Genomic DNA, 18780 nt, shown 5'->3' with positions numbered 1-18780 from the left:
GAAAGTATGAGAGGACGTGTATGCTCCATCAGCTGGTATCTGCAACAAATGCAACATCACCTCCACATTACCAGTATCATCATAAGAAATTTCAAGAAAAAAGCCACACTAACATATGCCAATGTCTTTAAAGAAGAAGAAACAGCGCGCAGACACACAGGACGAAGAAAGAACACGATGGCGTGTTCTTTCTTCATGCTCTATTTTTCCTTCGTAAAATAGCCAACTTGCCGAAGTATCCACCTTAACATATGTAAAAACAGAGCGCGTAATTTAACTGTTGGTGCTACGAAAGGGGTTCAGCTCAAGTTAAGGACAACGCAGTGAGCTATGGAAAGAAAAATGAAAGGTGTAACGTTAGGAGACCGGAAGCGGGCAGAGTGGGTGAGGGGACAAATGTGGGTTAATTACATCCTAATCGAAATCAAGAGGAAGAAATGGGCTTGGGCAGGGCATGTAATGCGAAGGCAAGATAACTGCTAGTCCTTAAGGGTAACGGAGTGGATTCCAAGAGAAGGCAAGCGTAGCAGGGGGCAGCAGAAAGTTAGGTGGGCAGATGAGATTAAGAAGTTTGCAGGTATACGGTGGGCGCAGCTGGCAAAGGACAGGTAGCGTTAATTGGAGAGACATGCAAGAGGCCTGTGTTGTTGTCCTCATACTATGGCACATGCCCACATAGGGGAATTGGCCAAGAATTGGGGGGCACAGAGAGTTTTTCAGGTAAATAATTCCTGGACGAAATTAAAATGAATGGTAAGGATGGAAGTAAACAAAAAGGAACAATGAAATGAAACAGGAAATACAGAACGCACGCAGGAGATCGAGACTATGTTTATAGTCGAGTAGTTAAATGATAATGATAATTGTAAGAATAAAAACAATATTGAAAAAAAAAATTTAAAAATTATCAAGGAAGCCGTCTTGATTCCATTCAAAAATTTTTCACGGCGGTAAAAACAGACATGTGGCTGTACCTGGAGACACTAAATAATTTTTTTTATTTTTCACAAGTTTTATTGCTGTACCCAAATATGGTGGCTCCAAACGACAATATGACTGGGCTGCTCAAACCAGCTCAAACAAAGGCCAAGCTGTTGTAGTGGTTTCTCTAAAAACCGTCTTCGCATCATGGTGTACCGGCGACAAAACAAAAAAATGGTCTATGGTTTCGTGCTGACCACAAAATACGCAGACGGGATTAAGCGCCAAACCAGACCAGTGCAAATAAAAATTTAAGGGTGGGATCCGGCAGCGGAGACATGATAGAGACACCTCAACCTGCCGTGAATGGCATGATTGTCTACTCCACGAATACCTCAGGTGTAAGTAATCATCAGATCTTAAAAGAGATCCAGTTGTCAAATTCTGTCGCCGGAACCTCGCTGCTGTAATGTACGCCGAGGCGTATGCCCTGAAGTGGGCGTAGGCAGGCTCATGATGAGGATACAGCGTCATGCGCATGCGGTTTTTCACGAAAAGTTTGAAATTTAGTGCAGTTATGGTCAAACTAAGTTTTTTGCGATCATTGATAAAGCAGTTCAAAAAGCGTCTTCAAACCTCTCGCAAAACATCTCACATCCCACTCCTGCGCCGAATCACCACGGCCGACAAACGAGATGGCGCCACCACTGATCTCCACTACGTACTGGATGTCGCATTCCCGCTTTCCGAAGTGGGCGCAAGTGAAGCCACCGGAAGTTTGGTTGCATGTCCCGGAAGTTTGATGTCTGCTGTGTATTTTAATGCAGAAAGTTGCGTCTTCCGCCCTTCCATTCTCAGTTTTTCGCGTTGTTTTCGTGTAACGTCTACTGTAATATCAAAGGAATAAGCAAGCTCAACGCGAGAAATGTGTGCATTGTTTGGAGAACCCTGTAATTTCAGAGAAACCGAAGAAAACAGGCACGCAGGTCTCACCATGCCGCGGCAAAGGGGTACGTACATTAAACACTATTTTCTGATCTGGTTCTTGTCTTAAGAGCGTAATTAGGGGAAGTAGTGCAATGACGATGAGTCTAGGTCATCTTAAAAACAAATTTTCATGTGGCAAAGAAAAGGCAATGGCGCGGAAACCCTGAAACCCGAACTGCCGCTGTTTCAGTTTCGGGTTGGTGGCGGACGATGTCTCTTCTCATCGACGGCAGGTGATGTTTACCGCTTTAGTGCCTAATTTACCTTCCAGACGCGCTTTTAATCTAACTCAATAGCACGGCCACGTTTCACCTACACAGCACGAGAGAAACGACGAGAAAGACGAATGCAGCAGCGCATGTGACAAGCGCAGTTTGAAGTGAACTGTGCCAAGCATCACACGAATAACAGCCCATTCATGCATAATTTGCTACAGCACGAAACAGTACTTGATACGCTCCGTCGAAAAAGCAGTACCATATACCTTTTGGACGCGCTAATGTGAACCAGCAGAACACCGACGGCGCCTCACCAGATTGTGGCCTCGCCCTCGCTCCGGTTCGGTCTAAACATAATTCCGTAAAATGGTGCACTGCAAAGTCAGCTGCCTAATGAAGATTTCCACCTATTCTTTCTTAACTTTATCCCTCATTGATGGTATAACTTTGGCTTAGAGCGCGACGACATACAACATAACAAAGAGCAGAGTTGGCGACGCTAGCGCAACGGGACGACACAGAGCTGAGTAGACGAGGTTCCGTACGTACTGTGTGAAGCGACGTTCTGTCGTCTGCTAGTGTCGTCCCATAGCGACGCAATGGACCCATATTTTTGAAACGTCTTTCCCGAGGACTTTGCTGCTCTCCTCACGCAGTTGGTGGCGCAACAGTTGGGAATTGTCATGAAAAAAGACGAGAATGTCGAAAAGACAAAATGCTAAGTGGAAAACGAGAACTGAAACTGAAAAACCGTGCTAAGGTCAGATTTCGTGCACTGCCAAAGGCTGACTTCCGGGACATGCCGCCCAACTTCCGGTGGCTTCACTTTCGGGCGCCCGATGCGGCATCCAGCCGCCTAGTGGAGATCAGTGGGTGCCACTGGTGCAATCGTCGAGATAGCTTTTGTTTCGTCGTCGCCACAGACGATGCGAATATCCGACTTTTTTATCGATTTAGGAAAGTGCCCCAAATAAATACAGATAAAACAATTCTTCCGACCAAATTCCACTTCTGTGCGAAATTTGAGCTCGAACAGTTGACTAGTTTAGCTGAGAGAAGCATTCTACAGCGCGCGTTTAATTGCGGAACAGTCTTTATGGTGCAAACTAGACTGAACTTTAGTGCAAACAGGTGCAAAGAACGCGGATGATGGCGGGCGAGCAAAGACAAACTGGACAAACACGACGCAACTACTACCACAGAACCTCCAGTCTTTTTGCCTCCCAAGCACCCAAGGCAACCAGGGTCCCAAGCACCGTGGCACCGTGGTCCCAAGCATGGTCCCGACTCCCAAGGTATCTGCCGTGTATCTGCCCTGTATCTGCTAGTGCAGCGCTTCCTTTATAAAATTTTATAAATTGAGTGCAGTTATGGTTTCAAGTTATGGTTTCAAGTTTTATAAAGGAGGCGTTCACAAACAATAATATAAACTGAACATTGTTCTGCAACAAAAGTTGCACATTTTTTTATCAGATGCTTTTATGTTTATAACGCTACTCGAAAAAAATTGCAAGGACAAAATGAAAAAATCTTTAGTACTCAAGGTAGCCGCAAAAGCACATGGTGGCGCTTGTGTTGCTCCAGCGATTTGTTTTTACTTCATCTTAGCTGTGATGTTGCAGCCGTACAGCTGACGGAGCCGTGGCGGTACGGAAAGGGCCTTCATTAATGAAAGTTAAACGTTGGACTTTCTGCAGGACTAATCAACTCTGCCACGACATAAGGTAAGTCTCATTGAGCTCCACCGACGTGTGATATCGCATTTATGCGGTGTTTCGTAGGCCTAACCCGCATATTTTTGCCTCGGTGTGAGGAGTTGGGGGTGAGGGGGGTACGGTGCTCTAGTGGGGACTTCGGTATTTGACGGTGCGTCGCAAGGCAACGTCGCCGCTGCCTGAAATATTATTTGGCTGGCCTTACTTCGTGGATGTACTGCCGTAAAGCTTATCGCTATACAAGCTCTGACACCGCCGAGCAACTCGTAGTCGCGCACCAACGGGGCCTGGAATATATTTCAAGGTCAATATGTTGCAATTCCACCGTTTTTTACCTCTAGGGAAGGCCGTCCGTTTTGCTGTTTGTCCTCGATTTCGTTTCGCTCAAAATCACCTCTAGACCAGAGGCGCAGTGCGCGAGGACGTCGCTTGGCGCGTCTACGCAGGCTGCGTGTCACACATTTGCGATTTTTACCCGTAGTTCTTGTGGCAGCGCAAACGGTGACGTGAGAGCAAAGAGGCAGGTTGCGTGCAATGTGTATCGTTCTGACGCGTGAAAGCGAAAATAACTGCATCTTGTGGCTCGGGTGATTTCTGCTCGGTTGTTTTGATAGTCTAATGCGCGCCACTTCGCTGTGATCTGTTCAGTGTTCGACAGTTTCGGATATTTCCTTCTTGAAATGCCTGAATTTGAGAGCGACGATGTTCAGTTGGGCGCTGTCATCAACGGCGAGTCCTCGGTCCGGGCTTACGACACGACTTCACCGCATCTTGTCCGCTCTAGGGAAAAAGTGGTTGCTCTGGCGCGTGCAACATGTCCATCAGCGGTGTCGCCTAAATGACGGACTACTCGAAGCGAGAGGCAAAGGCACTCCGCAAGGAATGACGTGAAAAAAAATTTGAAAAGATAACTTAAGAACTCGTGTTCTTGACGGCGTTTTTTCCTTCCTCGTACCTGAACATTAGTCATCCGTTGGAGACAACGGCTCTCATCTTTCTTTTTCACCCTCTGCAATTCCTCCGGCCTCGTCTTTCTACTCCTTCTATGTCTGTTTCTTTTTTTCTGCGCCTTAGCCCGCTTGTAACGAATGTTTAACTTTGAGCGATCCGGGTAGTAATTTGGTTTCGGGTACGCTGACATATTGTACGATGACCGACCGGTTGTAGTGTGCTTTTACTTCACTCGTGATTGTAGCTTTACACCTGCGAATAAAACAAAAAATTCCAGGCAACGGCCACTGTGACGAGGCTATCGGGAGTCCTCGAGTTGACAATTCTAGAAAGAGGAAAAGAAAAGCGCAGAGCCTTGTACGTTACCATGACGCCGGCTTAAGCACGCGTGTCGTAGAGTTCTTCCCCCTTTTTTATATTTTTGACTTTTGCGCTTGTGTCCCTGACGTCACACGCGAAGCGAAGAACAAAAGGTAATTTGCCCCTGGATGTCGCAAGGTAGTGCGGCTAGTATCTCAAGGTAATCTGTGAGGTCCGCGAACACGTGCACGCGCGCAGTCTTCTCTTTTTTGTCTTTCTGTTTATCCTGTTAAGGTCGTGCTGTGGCCGATAGTGCTCCTGTTTTTTTTTTTTTTACCTTCTTTGCGGCAGCTACGTCACGTTCTGGGGTTAGTGATTGTAGCAACATATGATGTACTTAAGGACGTTGTAACCTTTGTTTCGTTTTTATCTGTCGAAGCACCACCTAGGCTTGTACAAGCTCATAAAATGGTTTTTCACCTTGCCTTGTATGCACAACTCGTCTGGGTGACGTCAAATCCGTGGGAGTTTGAGCTTCTCTCTTTTATTTTCTCATGCGACTTAAGGAAAGCGATGTAAAATGTGCACACATTTGTTCACTCACGTAGGCAGGCATCTTTTTGGTTTCCCACGAACGAGGAGGGCTCCGGCATGGGTAGTGGTCTTTTTCAGTGCTCTAGGAAGGTTGTGCCGAGCTGCTAGCTGGGTGAGGAGGGAAAATGCTTGATGTGTCACTGACAGGCATGCATCAGCCTGTTTGTAGCAACTACAGTCGCATGTTACATTGTTAATCAGCGTGTGGCAAGTGTCAGATGCCTAATACGTGGGATACCAAGGTCTTTCAAGGGAACTCTCAACAGTTTTCGGCTGCCATTTGGAAAGTCCATTTGGCTGCCATCTCCGGTCTTTTGTGTCTCGGTGCCTTGGAACACACTTGCAGTTTCCTGCTGGTCGCCACAGTAGTTGCGTGGGGGCTCAAGTTTGAGCTCTTGCTCTCTGTTGTCCGAGGTTGGAAATGGGTTACCTGCAATGCCACAAGGCCTCGCCTTTGGATGTAGCTGTCATAAATGACATGTGCTGCCTGCCTGCAGCCACAACTGTGCGCTTGCTTGTGTTACGACAGTCTTCTATCCATAACTGCGTTACACCAGCTGTGACAGGTATGTGTAGTGTGGCACCCCAGAAGGTATTGCTGGGATGTTTTTGGGCAAGCCTTTTTTTTTTTTTTTGCAGTATCCATAAACTGAGCTGTGGGGTCCTCGCTTTTAACTGGGTCTTCTGTGCTCTTGTGCACCCCTTCCTGCACACTCTGTTCTGTTTCTGCAATTGAACCAGTGTTTGGTGTCATGTTTGTCAGACTTGGACGATAGGTTGATGTCTTGTAGCTGATCATGTGTGAATGTTCATCTTCATAGTGCATTTCTGTGCAGGAAATTTAGTGATGATGCATGGCTTATTACATTTTTATTTAACATGCAACTTAGATATCGAGTATGGATTCGTGTGTTTATTTGCTGCAGTGATAAACTATAAAGGGTGCACTCGAGAGGAATCGCTAAATGGTTGTGTGTTAGAACTTTCTGGATAGTCGGAAGAGCTATAAACAGCCATAGTTCAGTGCCGGTAGGAACAGCTTTTAAAAGGGATGCAGCACACCTGTGCAGGGGCTCGGGTTTGCTGTACTCATTTCCGCCGCGTCCGCTTGAGGAGGAAAAAAATGTGTGGGGATGTTGTACGGTTGATCGCTGTTTCAGTGGAAAAAAATACTTTTTTTTTTTCTCTTTCTTTCAAACCAGTTGGTTGTAGTTGTGCATTGCTGTGTAAATGATTTTTTGCTCACTTCATCTTGGTGAAGTTCCTGCCTGGAACTCTGCTGTGAGCGTCTTCGTATATTGTAATTTTTTGTGTTGTTTCTTCTGCTAATTGTATTGTTAGTGCTTGAAGTCTTTGGGGGGTTTTTTTGTCGGTATTGTCTCAAGAGCCGGAGGCCTGCTTTTAGCTTGTCTTACTTATGTTTTCAGAAGTTTACCGTGGTTTGTTTGAATGCTGTTATAGCAATGTGTGTACGTGAGCATAGCCAAAACAGAAATGTATTGATAGTTTTCACTAGTATTGGTATCTACTTCACCTGCAAGGAAATAGACGACCAGTTAAAGCTTTCTACCATGCGTAGTTTGTTTATCTGAAAGTCAGCTTGCCAGTGAAGTGATCACGTTACCTGAGGTGCTTTTTAGTGTTTGAGTGTAATCGGGCATGAAAAGGTAGCATTGTGAGTGGCGGCCTTCCTCTTGTTGTCTGTTTTGTTGGCTTGCTAATGACGTTTTGTATAACTAGTGGAGCGGCTGCTTGAAGTTTGGGAAAATAGCCTCAATTTTGTGCTGATTAACAGTGAAACCTTTAAACGGTCTAGTATGCTAGAGGCTATGCCGATTCTAAAGAAATAAAGTACTTCATGCCTTATCATATGCAGTGCTTTCTTGCTGCTAGAAATTGTTCCATTTGTGAAGAGTGTGAAGTCTTAGTTAAGTTTGTACTAAATGGAATTTCAAAAAGAACTATTGTGCTTGGCAAAAATACGCATCAGAGTGCCTGCTGACGACACACGCTGCTGCATCGTGTATCGTGTTATCGCCCTTCTAAACACAATTACCTGGGTCGCGGATATTGGTCTTGAAGGACTGATAAGGAATCTAGCCCAGATACCAACACACAAGTAGTCTGTGGAGCAGCAAAGTGCTGTGACTTACCCATGTAGGGAAAAATAACCTCATTTCTGTCTGCATGTGCGGCGTATACTATTCCAGCAGTCATTTCGTGCTGTGTAGACTTAAATTTTTTTTGAAGGAACCTTTCGCTAGCTGTGCAGTATTTAATATTAGTCACCTGTTCTTTGTCACATACTCAGTTGCTGCAGGTGTTTTTGGTCCTCACAGTTGATGCCTTAAAGCGGCAGGCTGTTATTTGCCCTTTAAAATATCATTGACGTCGTAGCAGCACTGTAGTGTTGTGCATCTTAAAGTGAAAATAAACAATCTAACACAGCATTTAGTAACTTGAGAACAAAAAAACAGTTTCTAAATTTAAGCATTCTGAACAGTCTTTTGTGTGAAGAAATGAGATTTTATGTGCAGTACAAAGAAACTTTTCTTTCTGCTGGTTATTACTGTTGGCATCATTTACCAATCTGCTTGTGATGTGAACTGCAAGTTAGGCATTGTAAAGTATTCTATCTGTTGTAAAACTAAAAAAACTCCAGATGTGAAGATGCCACTTTTCATTAGGAATATTTTAGGGCCTATAGATGACAGGAAAATTGATATTTCTTCAGGACTTTGTTGTTTTTAATGTTTCTTCCAGTTCATTGCTTGAAAGGCCATATTTGTTCTTGTCACACTTCCTGTCGAACTTATCATACTTGCACACTTGTTACTGTTTCACATGTGTTTCCTGGAAGCGAATCTATATTGCCTTTGCATTGAGCACACATAGCTTCGTACTCGCAAAACAAGAAAAACCGAGACACGAGCCATGCGGACTAGTGGGCACCATGAAAAAAGCATTTGTGATTTTATGATGAACACATCCTGTTCCACCATATCGTACTCCTTGGAGAGAATGCAGTTGTTGATGTCTTCTGTATTTTTACATGCTTGAAAGAGTCATAGCTCCTAAACAAGTTATGATATTTAAAAAAAATTGCTGTTCCACAAAACAGACACATCCAGCCATGCATTTGCCACACACTAAACAAAGTTGCTTTAATGACATTAATGCAATCACAATAATTTTTGCTCTTGTTTTTTCCTTATCGGAATTCTTGGCTACAGACATATTACATGTTTAGAAAAATATGCTGCTATGATGGAGAAAGCTGAAATCAGTATTTAGAAAGCACTTTAGAAAGCTTTGCTTAAATATCAAACCTGCTAAAGGCATAAGAGGCCAGGCACACGTCTTCAGCCTTCCAGCCATATTTCAGGATGAAGGAAGGCTTCATGTAAAGCAAGATAATTATTCTTTGTCCTCTTGTTTCAACCGCAGCTGTTACTTTTCTTTTGGTGAAATGAATAACCATGCTGTGGCACTTTGTGTGATTAAAAATTAAGGCTTATTTTAATGGTGGCTCCTCACTGTTTAGAAATGATTTTATTTATGTGATGCATGGTGAAATGCACTAATTTTATTCTGGCCGTATTTTTAAAAATCTGGGTAACGAAAGCAAGCCTCGCCGGGTTGCCCTTTTCCTTGTCTCTGGCAAAGTTCCTTGTATTGTTTGCATGGGGTAGGCCGTGAACGTCACAGTGCCTGCTTTATGGTGTGGCTGTGGATTTTGTTTGCAGGCTGTTTTAAGTGCCTTCATGCTTGGTTTAATGGGCGCCAGTTGCCACCCAAGGTCAAAGTTGTACTTGTTGTAGGTGCATGCCGAGGAGCACTTAGCTTGTGCTTTCAACAGTTACCTCCACTTGAAGGAGGAGGGAGTTGTTTTTAACACACAAGAATATGATGTCACATGACAGGGGAGTTTGCCTTCTTGGAAACGGAACCCTAACTCTTAAATAAACTCCGTTTAGCAGAATATGAGACCATTGCCAGGTTTGATTTCTTTTTCTCTCCTGTGCTGTCCTTTTTTTTTTTGCAATTTTCTTGACTATGTTGCAGTTAGTAAAAAAATGATTCCACAGGTAAAGTTACGTTTTCAATGGCTGTTTTTTTTTTTCATCATTGTAAAGTTTTGAAAGGCATGTTTGGAGTTCCTCGTGGTATGACAGTTAACAGTCTGTCATTAAGTCTGAATAATAGCGACAGCAAGAATTGATGGTTAACTGAAGGGCTTTAGTGATGTGTTGATACAGTGCTCGGCAAAGCATGGCCTGTTTTTATAGTGCTACAGTGGTCCTTAAGATCAGTGTTCACCTGACCACACTGCATATGCATGGTTCATTCCACTCTGCCTGGCATCAGCTACATTTTATCACTTCTCCATGTTCTTTTGCTGACATGCAACGAACCAGTAAATAATAAACGCTTTTATGTTTGGCTGGAGGAGTTCCATGCAGCTGGCATGGGATGAAGATGTAATTTAATTTGGTGACCAGTTTCTGTGGAAGCTGAGGCAAGATCACAGAACTTAATGTCCGCAAATTAAGAAATTTCAGGGTGTAATGAAATCATAAATTTGGCAAAGCAGTCTTGACCGCTCTAAGGAGTGACTTTGACTCAGCAACTGCAGTCAGCCCATTGGTACATGCACTCCCCATTCCACCACTAGAACAGACTTGCTCTGTGAAGGGCAGAAAAAGTTGCCCTGGAAGTGTTTCAAATTTTATGTTGGAATTCACTGGGAGTTTTTGTAGTTGCAGCAGTGTACGTGCCCACTTCTCTTTCTGCATGTCATCTCAAAGCCGCACCTGTGCCCCACTTCTCATTTCTGGCTGCCTGTTTTCATAAAGTAATCAAACACTACGTGTCCTGATATGGGCCACAACTGGCAGGGAACTTTGCAAAGGCAGGTAATGGCAAGTAAATGTTTCAGCTGCCTTACTACTCTTACGGTGCATGGACATTTGTTATTATCCAGAAAATTAAGGGATAAAGAAAAAAAAAATCTAGAGGTTTACGAAAACAAAGTTATGTTTTCTTCATGACTATCCCAGGACTTCTTTGTTGGAAAAATTTAGCCTGTATTGCAGAACAAATTTGTTTAGCACCGCTGTTGTGGGACCACAATTTAGAGTGCTCAGTTTCACTGGTACCCTTACCTTTGCATTGTGTCTGGCCTTGCTGTAGCAAAGGGCATCATTGTATGCTGCCATATTTCCAATCACAGCAAGTCTATTTAATAAAGGGTGGCAGACCCTAGCGCATCGCATAACATACACTTTGTTTTGACTTGGCCTTGGAGATTACATCTTAAAGCTTTTCTGTCGTGTGGCATAAAGAGCTGCATCTTGTAATTAAAGCATTGTTTTCGTCAATGAGGCCAATAGATAAGAATTGATGGTTTGCAGAAAGTTTTCTGTGGGACTGTTTTCAAAGAAACAGGTGGGAGCTTGTGCCATTGTTTGATTGGTGCCACTGCTTTCAGCGGCTAAGTGGCAAAGTGGAAGCCATAGCTTTGACGGATTGAAAACTACAAGCATGCCTGCCCTGTAAATTTCTTTTTGGCTGTCCTGTGCTTTTTGATCGCTTCACTGTTTTTCTGCTGTAATCATGTTCATAACATGGCTTTCGGTGATGCTCACTTTCTTCCTTATTCTTCTGAGAAATTGAGCGACTGTATAGTTGCATGTAGAGACCGCAAGTATGCAAGGTAACTGGCAGAGTCGTGCGCACATTTTCTTTGAATGAATGCAAGAGTACAGGTTCTTTTTCCCCTGAGTAGTAAATTCTAATGCACAACCTCTGGGGCTTTTTACAGGTATACATTTCTCATGGAGGCTTCTCTGAAGCAAGGTAGATAAAGTCATTGTGAATATTTTGAGGGAGCATACGAAGTGGCCTGCACGCGAGAAAAAGAGGCCAGACTATAGCGTACAGTGAATGCATCTTCGGGTTGCTTTTGTAAAGAAATTTGTTGACTGTAAATCTTGCTCTCGCATTTTAATGCCTTGAAAGCGTGATGCCTTAGAATTTACCCTGGGAGAAATGTGTTCTCTTGGTTCTCCATCTTGTAATGTGAGGCTTGTGTTCACTAGTATGCTATTTTTAGCATAGTTGTCATTGTTTTCATTGAAATCTAAGAAAAACTGACTGCTGTTCCTGACTGCTGTGAAAATACTTCAGTCTAGTCAAATTGCAGCGACCGTTTCTAACTGTGCTGGAGCCCTTCACTATGACATGCCCAATATCCTGGGTGGAGCATTTGCAGATGAAAAATTTCTTTATTATTATTTGCTCGAAACCTTTTTGATAACCAGGAGGCACGTTAAAGCTTGTAGCGTATGAAAGGTCCAAGAGGGCATGTTTTTCAGCTGCATGGCAATGTCCTCTGCGCCCACGTGTCATAATTGACGGGGCACCAGCGGGAAAATAGGTGTAATGAATTTAGCCGAGCTACAAGGACCTATAGTTTAGTGTGATTGTATTTAATACTGATGGCAAACGGCATGCGTTCCCACTGAGTTTTTTTGCTTGTTTTGTGTTTGTTGTTTTGTAGTAAAACATTTGGAAGTGTGAAGAGCAGAGAACATCTCATTTTTCTGCGTGTGTGGGATCAGAGATGCTCTCAACTGCCTTGTGCATGATACCATATCAGATCATAAAATTGCGTATTTTTTCCTTCATATCATGTGGGCAGCACAACCATTGGTCATGCTCCAGCCAGCTGTGCTCAGCCCACAGTAACTACCATCACATGTGATGTACTGCTGATAAACATTCTACTCATAATTTGTGAACAGAAGTCTGACTGATTCATGCGCGGTGGCAGAAATGCTGAATTTGTGTTTTTGCATGATTTCTTCCATGTGTATGCTAACTACGGTAAGGCCCAAAATTCACGGCTTACTCCTTTGTTGAACACGTTCCATTGCACCTTTGCGCTTGCCCCAGTTTAGTGGGGAGGGGGGCTAAGTGGCTGATAGGTCACTAACGCCCTGCATTGCATTAGATTATGAAAGGTTGCTTGCTCATGGTACAGTGGCTCACTGGCATATTGCACACACTCGCAGCCATGGAGGGGAGTAGCCAGGATGCGCCGCTGAGTGTCGAGGACCCGCTGGGGAGCCACGAAGAAGAGGCCCCACTGTTTGGCCTGCTGGATGTGCTGATTCTGCTGGCACTTCTTGGGTTTGCAATCTACTGGCTCTTCCTCAGGCGCAAGAAGGCGCCCACATTTGATCCGGCCGCCATCAAGACATTCTCCATCGAGTGAGTTAAACACAAAGCAGCAGGGAGGGGCCGTGAGTTTCCACTCCTAGGTCCCACATTGCAAAAGCTCCCATCCAGAGAAATAGTAACACAGGTGCCTGTTATAGGCTCCAGTAAGACTTTGATTTGAGCTAGTTTGTGAAGAGGCATAGCTAATGGAGTACAACAGTGCAAGAAAATAAGGACGAGAACACACAACAGAAAGGACGGGCGCCAACTACCAACTGATTCTACCTTTATACCATTTTTGGTTCTACCTTTTCTATGCTTCTTGTTTGTCTTTTTTATGCACTCAAGCTTCGAGATAATAAATCGGTTGGCAGTTGGCGCCTGTCCTGTCTATTGTGTGTCGTCATCCTTGTTTTCTTTTGCCGCTGTATTCCATTAACTGTTGTTGGTCTGAAGACAGTATTAATTTATTTTTTAGGGTTGTGAAAATATTTGCATCTGTCTATGAGGTTCTCAAAATTATTCAAAACAAATCAAATGTGTTTTCAAATTTTCCAATATTTTTCCAATAATTGGCATGAATTTCAAATAAGGCACACCATATTTTTTGAATGCCTTTCCAAAAACAGGGCCCACTCTGATGCCATTTGTCATCCTGCCACAATTGTTACTGCACATGATGGAGGGTGTGGTGCCACGACGCAGTCCATTCATGCAGCCGCCGCGGTGGCTGAGTGGTTATGGCGCTCGGCTGCTGGCCCGAAAGACGCGGGTTTGATCCCGGCCGCGGCGGTCGAATTTCGATAGAGGCGAAATTCTAGAGGCCTGTGTACTGTGCGATGTCAGTGCATGTTAAAGAACCCCAGGTGCTCGAAATTTCCGAAGACCTTCACTACGGCGTCTCTCAGCCTGAGTTGCTTTGGGACGTTAAACCCCCCATAAACCATAAACCGCAGTCCATTCATGCGGCAGCATTCATAATGCTCGTACATGCCCTTCAAGATTGGGTGACGCAGTAGGCTTGAGGAAGGCTTAGCAAACCGTTCTTGATGCCTGGTCTTAGAGGCCAAAGCCCGTATGTAGCTCTCACCTTACTTAACTATTGAGATGTGGCTCTAGTTAGTTCGTTGTCATCTTCGATATAACAAAATAATTTTCCTGTATTTATGACGAGCGATCATGAAGTTAAAATGCTGCCTTCTTGTTGCGTGTTTTTACAGGTACAGATATATAGCTTCATAAGGTAATAGCACTGTACCATTGTCGCCACTAATGCTTTGCTGTTTCGTATGATTAATTTTGTATGAATATTTGCAGAATTCTTAAAAATATTCAATTTGTATTCGATCCAGTGTTCAGCTACACTGTTCATATTCGATTTGGTTTTGAGAAAGTACTATTCGCGCAACCCTATTATTTTTGAGATGCTGGCACGTCCTCGATGTGTTTGTATAGACTTGTATGGTTACTCTGACGCATCTAACTCTGTGTGGCCTTAATCCTTATTTTGATTTGAACATCGCTGAATAGCAATGGTTATTGTTTCTTGCCCAGTGGTGTAGTTTTTCCACAACCATTAGGTTGATTCTGAACTGCATCAGCATGTAGGGAATACAAATGCTCATTTGCAAACAAAGCAGCATAGGCAAGTACATTTAAAGGCTCACTAGGGGCAAAAATGTTCCAATGTGCAATCTTCGGTAGTACTTTTGCAGCCCTGTCTTTTGAATTGTTTCATTGCACTGTTGGAGATGGATTGTTGCTAACTTCGAATACCTGCCATAAGGGGTAAATTTTGCTGTTAACTTACTCAGCTTTCTGCGCACTCATGCTTTTGCGTGCTATGACCTTGCAAACGTTTACAACAGAGGTGGAGGAGTACATGCATTGCGAATTATGGGATAACGTTTTGGCAGAGAACCATTTTTGAAGTCTAGCTGCAACAAGGTCTGACGGTAGTCTTGTTATTGAATGTCTGTCTTTTCTATAGTGAGTGGGAGCTGGTAATAGTCTGAAGGGGAGAAAGGTGTATGATGACCTTACAGCTGAGCGGCATTTCCTTGCTCTGCCGCTATTTTCTCGCAGTGGGCAAAAATAGACATTAAACAGCTCAATGAGGAAAAGAGTTGCAAAGTGGCCTTGGAAGTCTTTGCCTGCTTCAAATATGTATATTTAAAAGCCCTTCATTTAAAAAATAATTTTGTTGCAGGTTGCAACATGATGTGTTTAAAGCGCTGTCTCTTGTTACCTTGTGTTATTTCGTAACATTTTAGGGTAGAACAGTTCTGTTTGATTATAAAATATATGTTATGCGGGTGTTCTTGGTGTCTTCATTATATTTTAATTGGGATTGCTTATTTCTTACCTCTAAGAATTACACTTTCATGAATTCAATAAAAAGTGACCCACAATGCCATTATGAAGCCGTGGCTAAAATGTCCTGCTTCTAGATGTAGGCGTGCAGGTTCAGGAAACTGAGATGCTAACAGTGCTGACAGATATATTGCACATTATTTTCTTGGAGGCTATGTTCACAAGTTTCCTTATTGGAAGATATATTGCAAAATGTTGGCTTTCTGTCAGTACTCAGCTCTCAAGTGTTTTTTTTATCATCTATGAACCTTTATAGAGTGGTCTTTAAAATATATCGATACATTTGTACCACCTGGCTTATTTTTGCTGGATCTCTTTCAGAACAAATATACAGAAGGCTGACAACACCAGCTTCATTGGAAAAATGAAAGCAACGGTAAGCTGCTTTACTAGCCAGAAGCTGTAGCTGGATTTATTGAATAGCATACCCTGTCTATCTGCCCTGCTTTCTACTGAATCTTGTTCATTTTATTTCTTTAATGTATGGCTAGTGAAATCTGTCAGACCAACAGCAACTACTGTTTTCCACCGAAGTGTCGCAGTACTGTGAAAGTGAGCAAGAATTTTAAGCTGGGTTAATTGGTTTGGCAATGCTTTCGGTGGTGAACAGTACTGTTCGTGTGTTGTCTACCTTTAACCTTGCGTCTTTTGTGCTGTTCACCACCCAGAGTTGTGAAGTTGTTTGCTACTGGACACTATACTTTCTAATGCCCTCCTATTTGTGTTGTAGCAACGTTGCTAGAGTTCAGAGGAATCATGAAACACTTGTTGGCCATTTGATGTGCTTTTTTTGATTGGTCAATATCATCCGCAACCTTTGATGCATTGGGCGAGATTTGCAAATTCAGTGAAGATGCAGTTTCTGTAATGACCAGCTTTATTATGCGAGAAGAGACTATGTACATTGTTGAAAAAAGTCGACGTAAATGCAGCGTGATGATGTATCAGAAGGGCTGCACTGGGCCTGTTCCTGTGCCTGGAAAAGACCTAATGCTGTCGGAATGAAAGAAGCCTCTGAGACAGAAGACAAAAATGGCATCTTTGACAAGAGGTGCTGGCATCTGAAAGAGGTTGTCAAGTGAATTTAGCATGAAATTTTGCATCGGTCCTTGGTCATTGGCTTCAGGAGGAAAGTGATGTGCATCCATGCTAAGGGGCATATTCTGCCAGCCTTTGTCCCTTCAGGTCTCTTCAGAGACCCAATGATAGTCTTTTCTCTTTTTTTCTTGTCTGGTCTGCAGGGTAGGAATATAGTCATATTCTATGGGTCCCAGACGGGCACGGCGGAAGAGTTTGCCGCCCGCCTTGCCAAGGAGGCGAATAGGTTCGGTCTCAAAGCAATGGTGGCCGACCCCGAAGAGTGTGAAATGGTGAGCCCAGGCACACTGCTGCCTTCTGCCTCTCTATGAATGTGCTGTCACAATGAATTTATGGGGATGTGCATCCTGCAGACTAAAGTGCCTATACAGAAAAGTACCTATACAGAAGAAGTCTGTTTGATGCGGCTTTAACAGCACTAGCTCATGCTTCTTCTTTTTTATCTCTGCACATGCGTGTCATATAAAGCAATTTGCAGTGCTAAACTTACCCTTGGCATTGCTTTACCTTCAAATAAATACACACGGATAAATGTCAAATGGGTCATTTCTTTTGTTGCACAGAAAAACGAAATTGTAGTTCCGTTAATTTAATGAAGTTGCTATGTAGGATTCAGTACAGAGTTCTTTATTAATACAATTATTAGGATGTTTTCTAGGTTGCTGCTCGGAAAATAAACTTTTTTTTACTGTTTTTTTTGTTGCTTTTTGTGTGGCCCCCATTCATTCTTCATATCTGTGCTTTTTTTTTTTTTTAAGTGTCACACAAATGACACCTACATTTTACTTTCTCTGCTTAAACAGTTGCGGTGGTGAGTAAACAGGATGGCTGCTAACATGTGGACAGGTTCTGTCTGTAGTGCCATGCCGTTTTCCTTGTGTGTGTGGCCAGGCGCTTAGGCAACTATGGGCTTGCGTGATGTTGCCTATCTTTCTCTGCCTGTTATGATATCCGTGCCTCTGACGCGTGGTCCGGTCGAGATAGCACAGGGCTGACGTGGGAATGTGGACATTGCTGCTGGCATTCTTCCAGTCCAGTCTCTCTCCCCCACCTTTTCTTGCGCTCTGGGTAGTGGCTACACCATGTTGTCTTGATTGATACGAACGAGCTCAACTGGCTGAAGTGGGTCGTGCTCACGTCAGTGGATAATGGCAATACCCACAGAGTTGAGGTGACGCAAAGAGAGTTGGCCAATATTGGTGCAGTCACTGCACATGTGCAGGATGGCTCTGTTCTTGATACCTTTCATTCAGGAGGCAATTGGCTTTATTAGAGGCTTAACAGTTATCCAAGCCTTTCTTTCTTTCTTGCTTTTTTTTTTTGGAAGCAGTGTTAGGTTCACTATTATGGCTAAACAGAATTAACAGCATTTCATTAATCTTGTTTTTTCCACTTTTTTATGCATTGTATGCCACATGGAAGTTGTGAAAACACATAGGAAACTGTTGCTGTTGGTACGTTATACCTGTTCAAAATAGTTTGTTCAGTGCAATGCATAAAAACAAACAAAGCTTAGAATAAGGTACCTTCTGATACTTTGGACTCTGAGCTTGCATGGGCTTTGTAGAGGCGAGTTGAAAAGTCTGTCTTGTCTAGGTGTACATGTTCATTGGAAGAAAATGTAGCCTTCTTTCTGCAAAGCTGTTTTGGCTTTCCCTGCATAAAGAATAGGGAAATGTTCTGACTGATTTAATCAGGTAGTTTCCTAATGCATTTGATCTGTAGTGAGTCACCTGGAATTGCTTGGCCTGCAGTCAATTACACAGCCAAACCTTGATAATATCAACAGCAACCAGCTTAAGAATTCTTTTCTCACACTTTCTGTTTAGTCGGATAAAACTTGTGTGATTTTCATGGCACTGCAGTTAATCCCTTTTCATCTGTGACCCCACGCAATGTCTTGCTAGCAGGATCAATGGGATTGACCTTGATGTCATTAGAATCGGTGGATGCCATTGGCTGGTGGGCATCCTTTAAGGGGCACTTGCCGCTCGATCTTAAATTGTATCTGACTATAGTGGTATCAGCTGAGCCAGATGCCTTTGCTAGTTAGCAAAGCACTCTTTTATGGGCCCCTCCGCTGCTAGTATGCTAGATGGAATACTGTAAATTTCCTGCATTAGTGTTTATCTTAATGCACTTCTGTTGATGAAACATTGTGCGCCCGAATTCCAGGACCGCTGCTCATCCCAAGGATTGCATTGATTTCCGCTGTCATACAATTGACCATATATGTTCTGAATGGATGACGGATGTATGGGTTTTCCCTGACCAGTTTCTTGGCAGCAGCAAACGATGGCTGTGCTTTGGTGAACAACTGGTAGTAGTAAATATATTTATTGCCAGAAAGGGATATTCCTTCAAACCTTGACATGAAAACCGCCACGGCAGCTTAGTGG

General features: G+C 43.4%; 1 protein-coding gene across 1 annotated transcript in view; it reads left to right on the top strand.

Moving 5' to 3' along the window:
- Positions 1-3252: 3252 nt before the first annotated feature.
- Cpr (Cytochrome P450 reductase) overlaps positions 3253-18780 on the top strand; it is a 38425-nt gene continuing 22897 nt past the window's right edge. Inside the window, exons 1-5 of the mRNA XM_077654020.1 lie at positions 3253-3421; positions 3749-3850; positions 12763-12961; positions 15605-15659; positions 16525-16653. Coding sequence (XP_077510146.1) covers positions 12765-12961; positions 15605-15659; positions 16525-16653 — 381 coding nt within the window. The 5' untranslated portion in view covers positions 3253-3421; positions 3749-3850; positions 12763-12764. The remainder of the gene's footprint in view (positions 3422-3748; positions 3851-12762; positions 12962-15604; positions 15660-16524; positions 16654-18780) is intronic.

Source organism: Amblyomma americanum, chromosome 2, assembly GCF_052857255.1.
Source record: "Amblyomma americanum isolate KBUSLIRL-KWMA chromosome 2, ASM5285725v1, whole genome shotgun sequence".
Taxonomy (NCBI): domain Eukaryota; kingdom Metazoa; phylum Arthropoda; class Arachnida; order Ixodida; family Ixodidae; genus Amblyomma; species Amblyomma americanum.
This window is presented reverse-complemented; position numbering and strand designations above follow the sequence as displayed.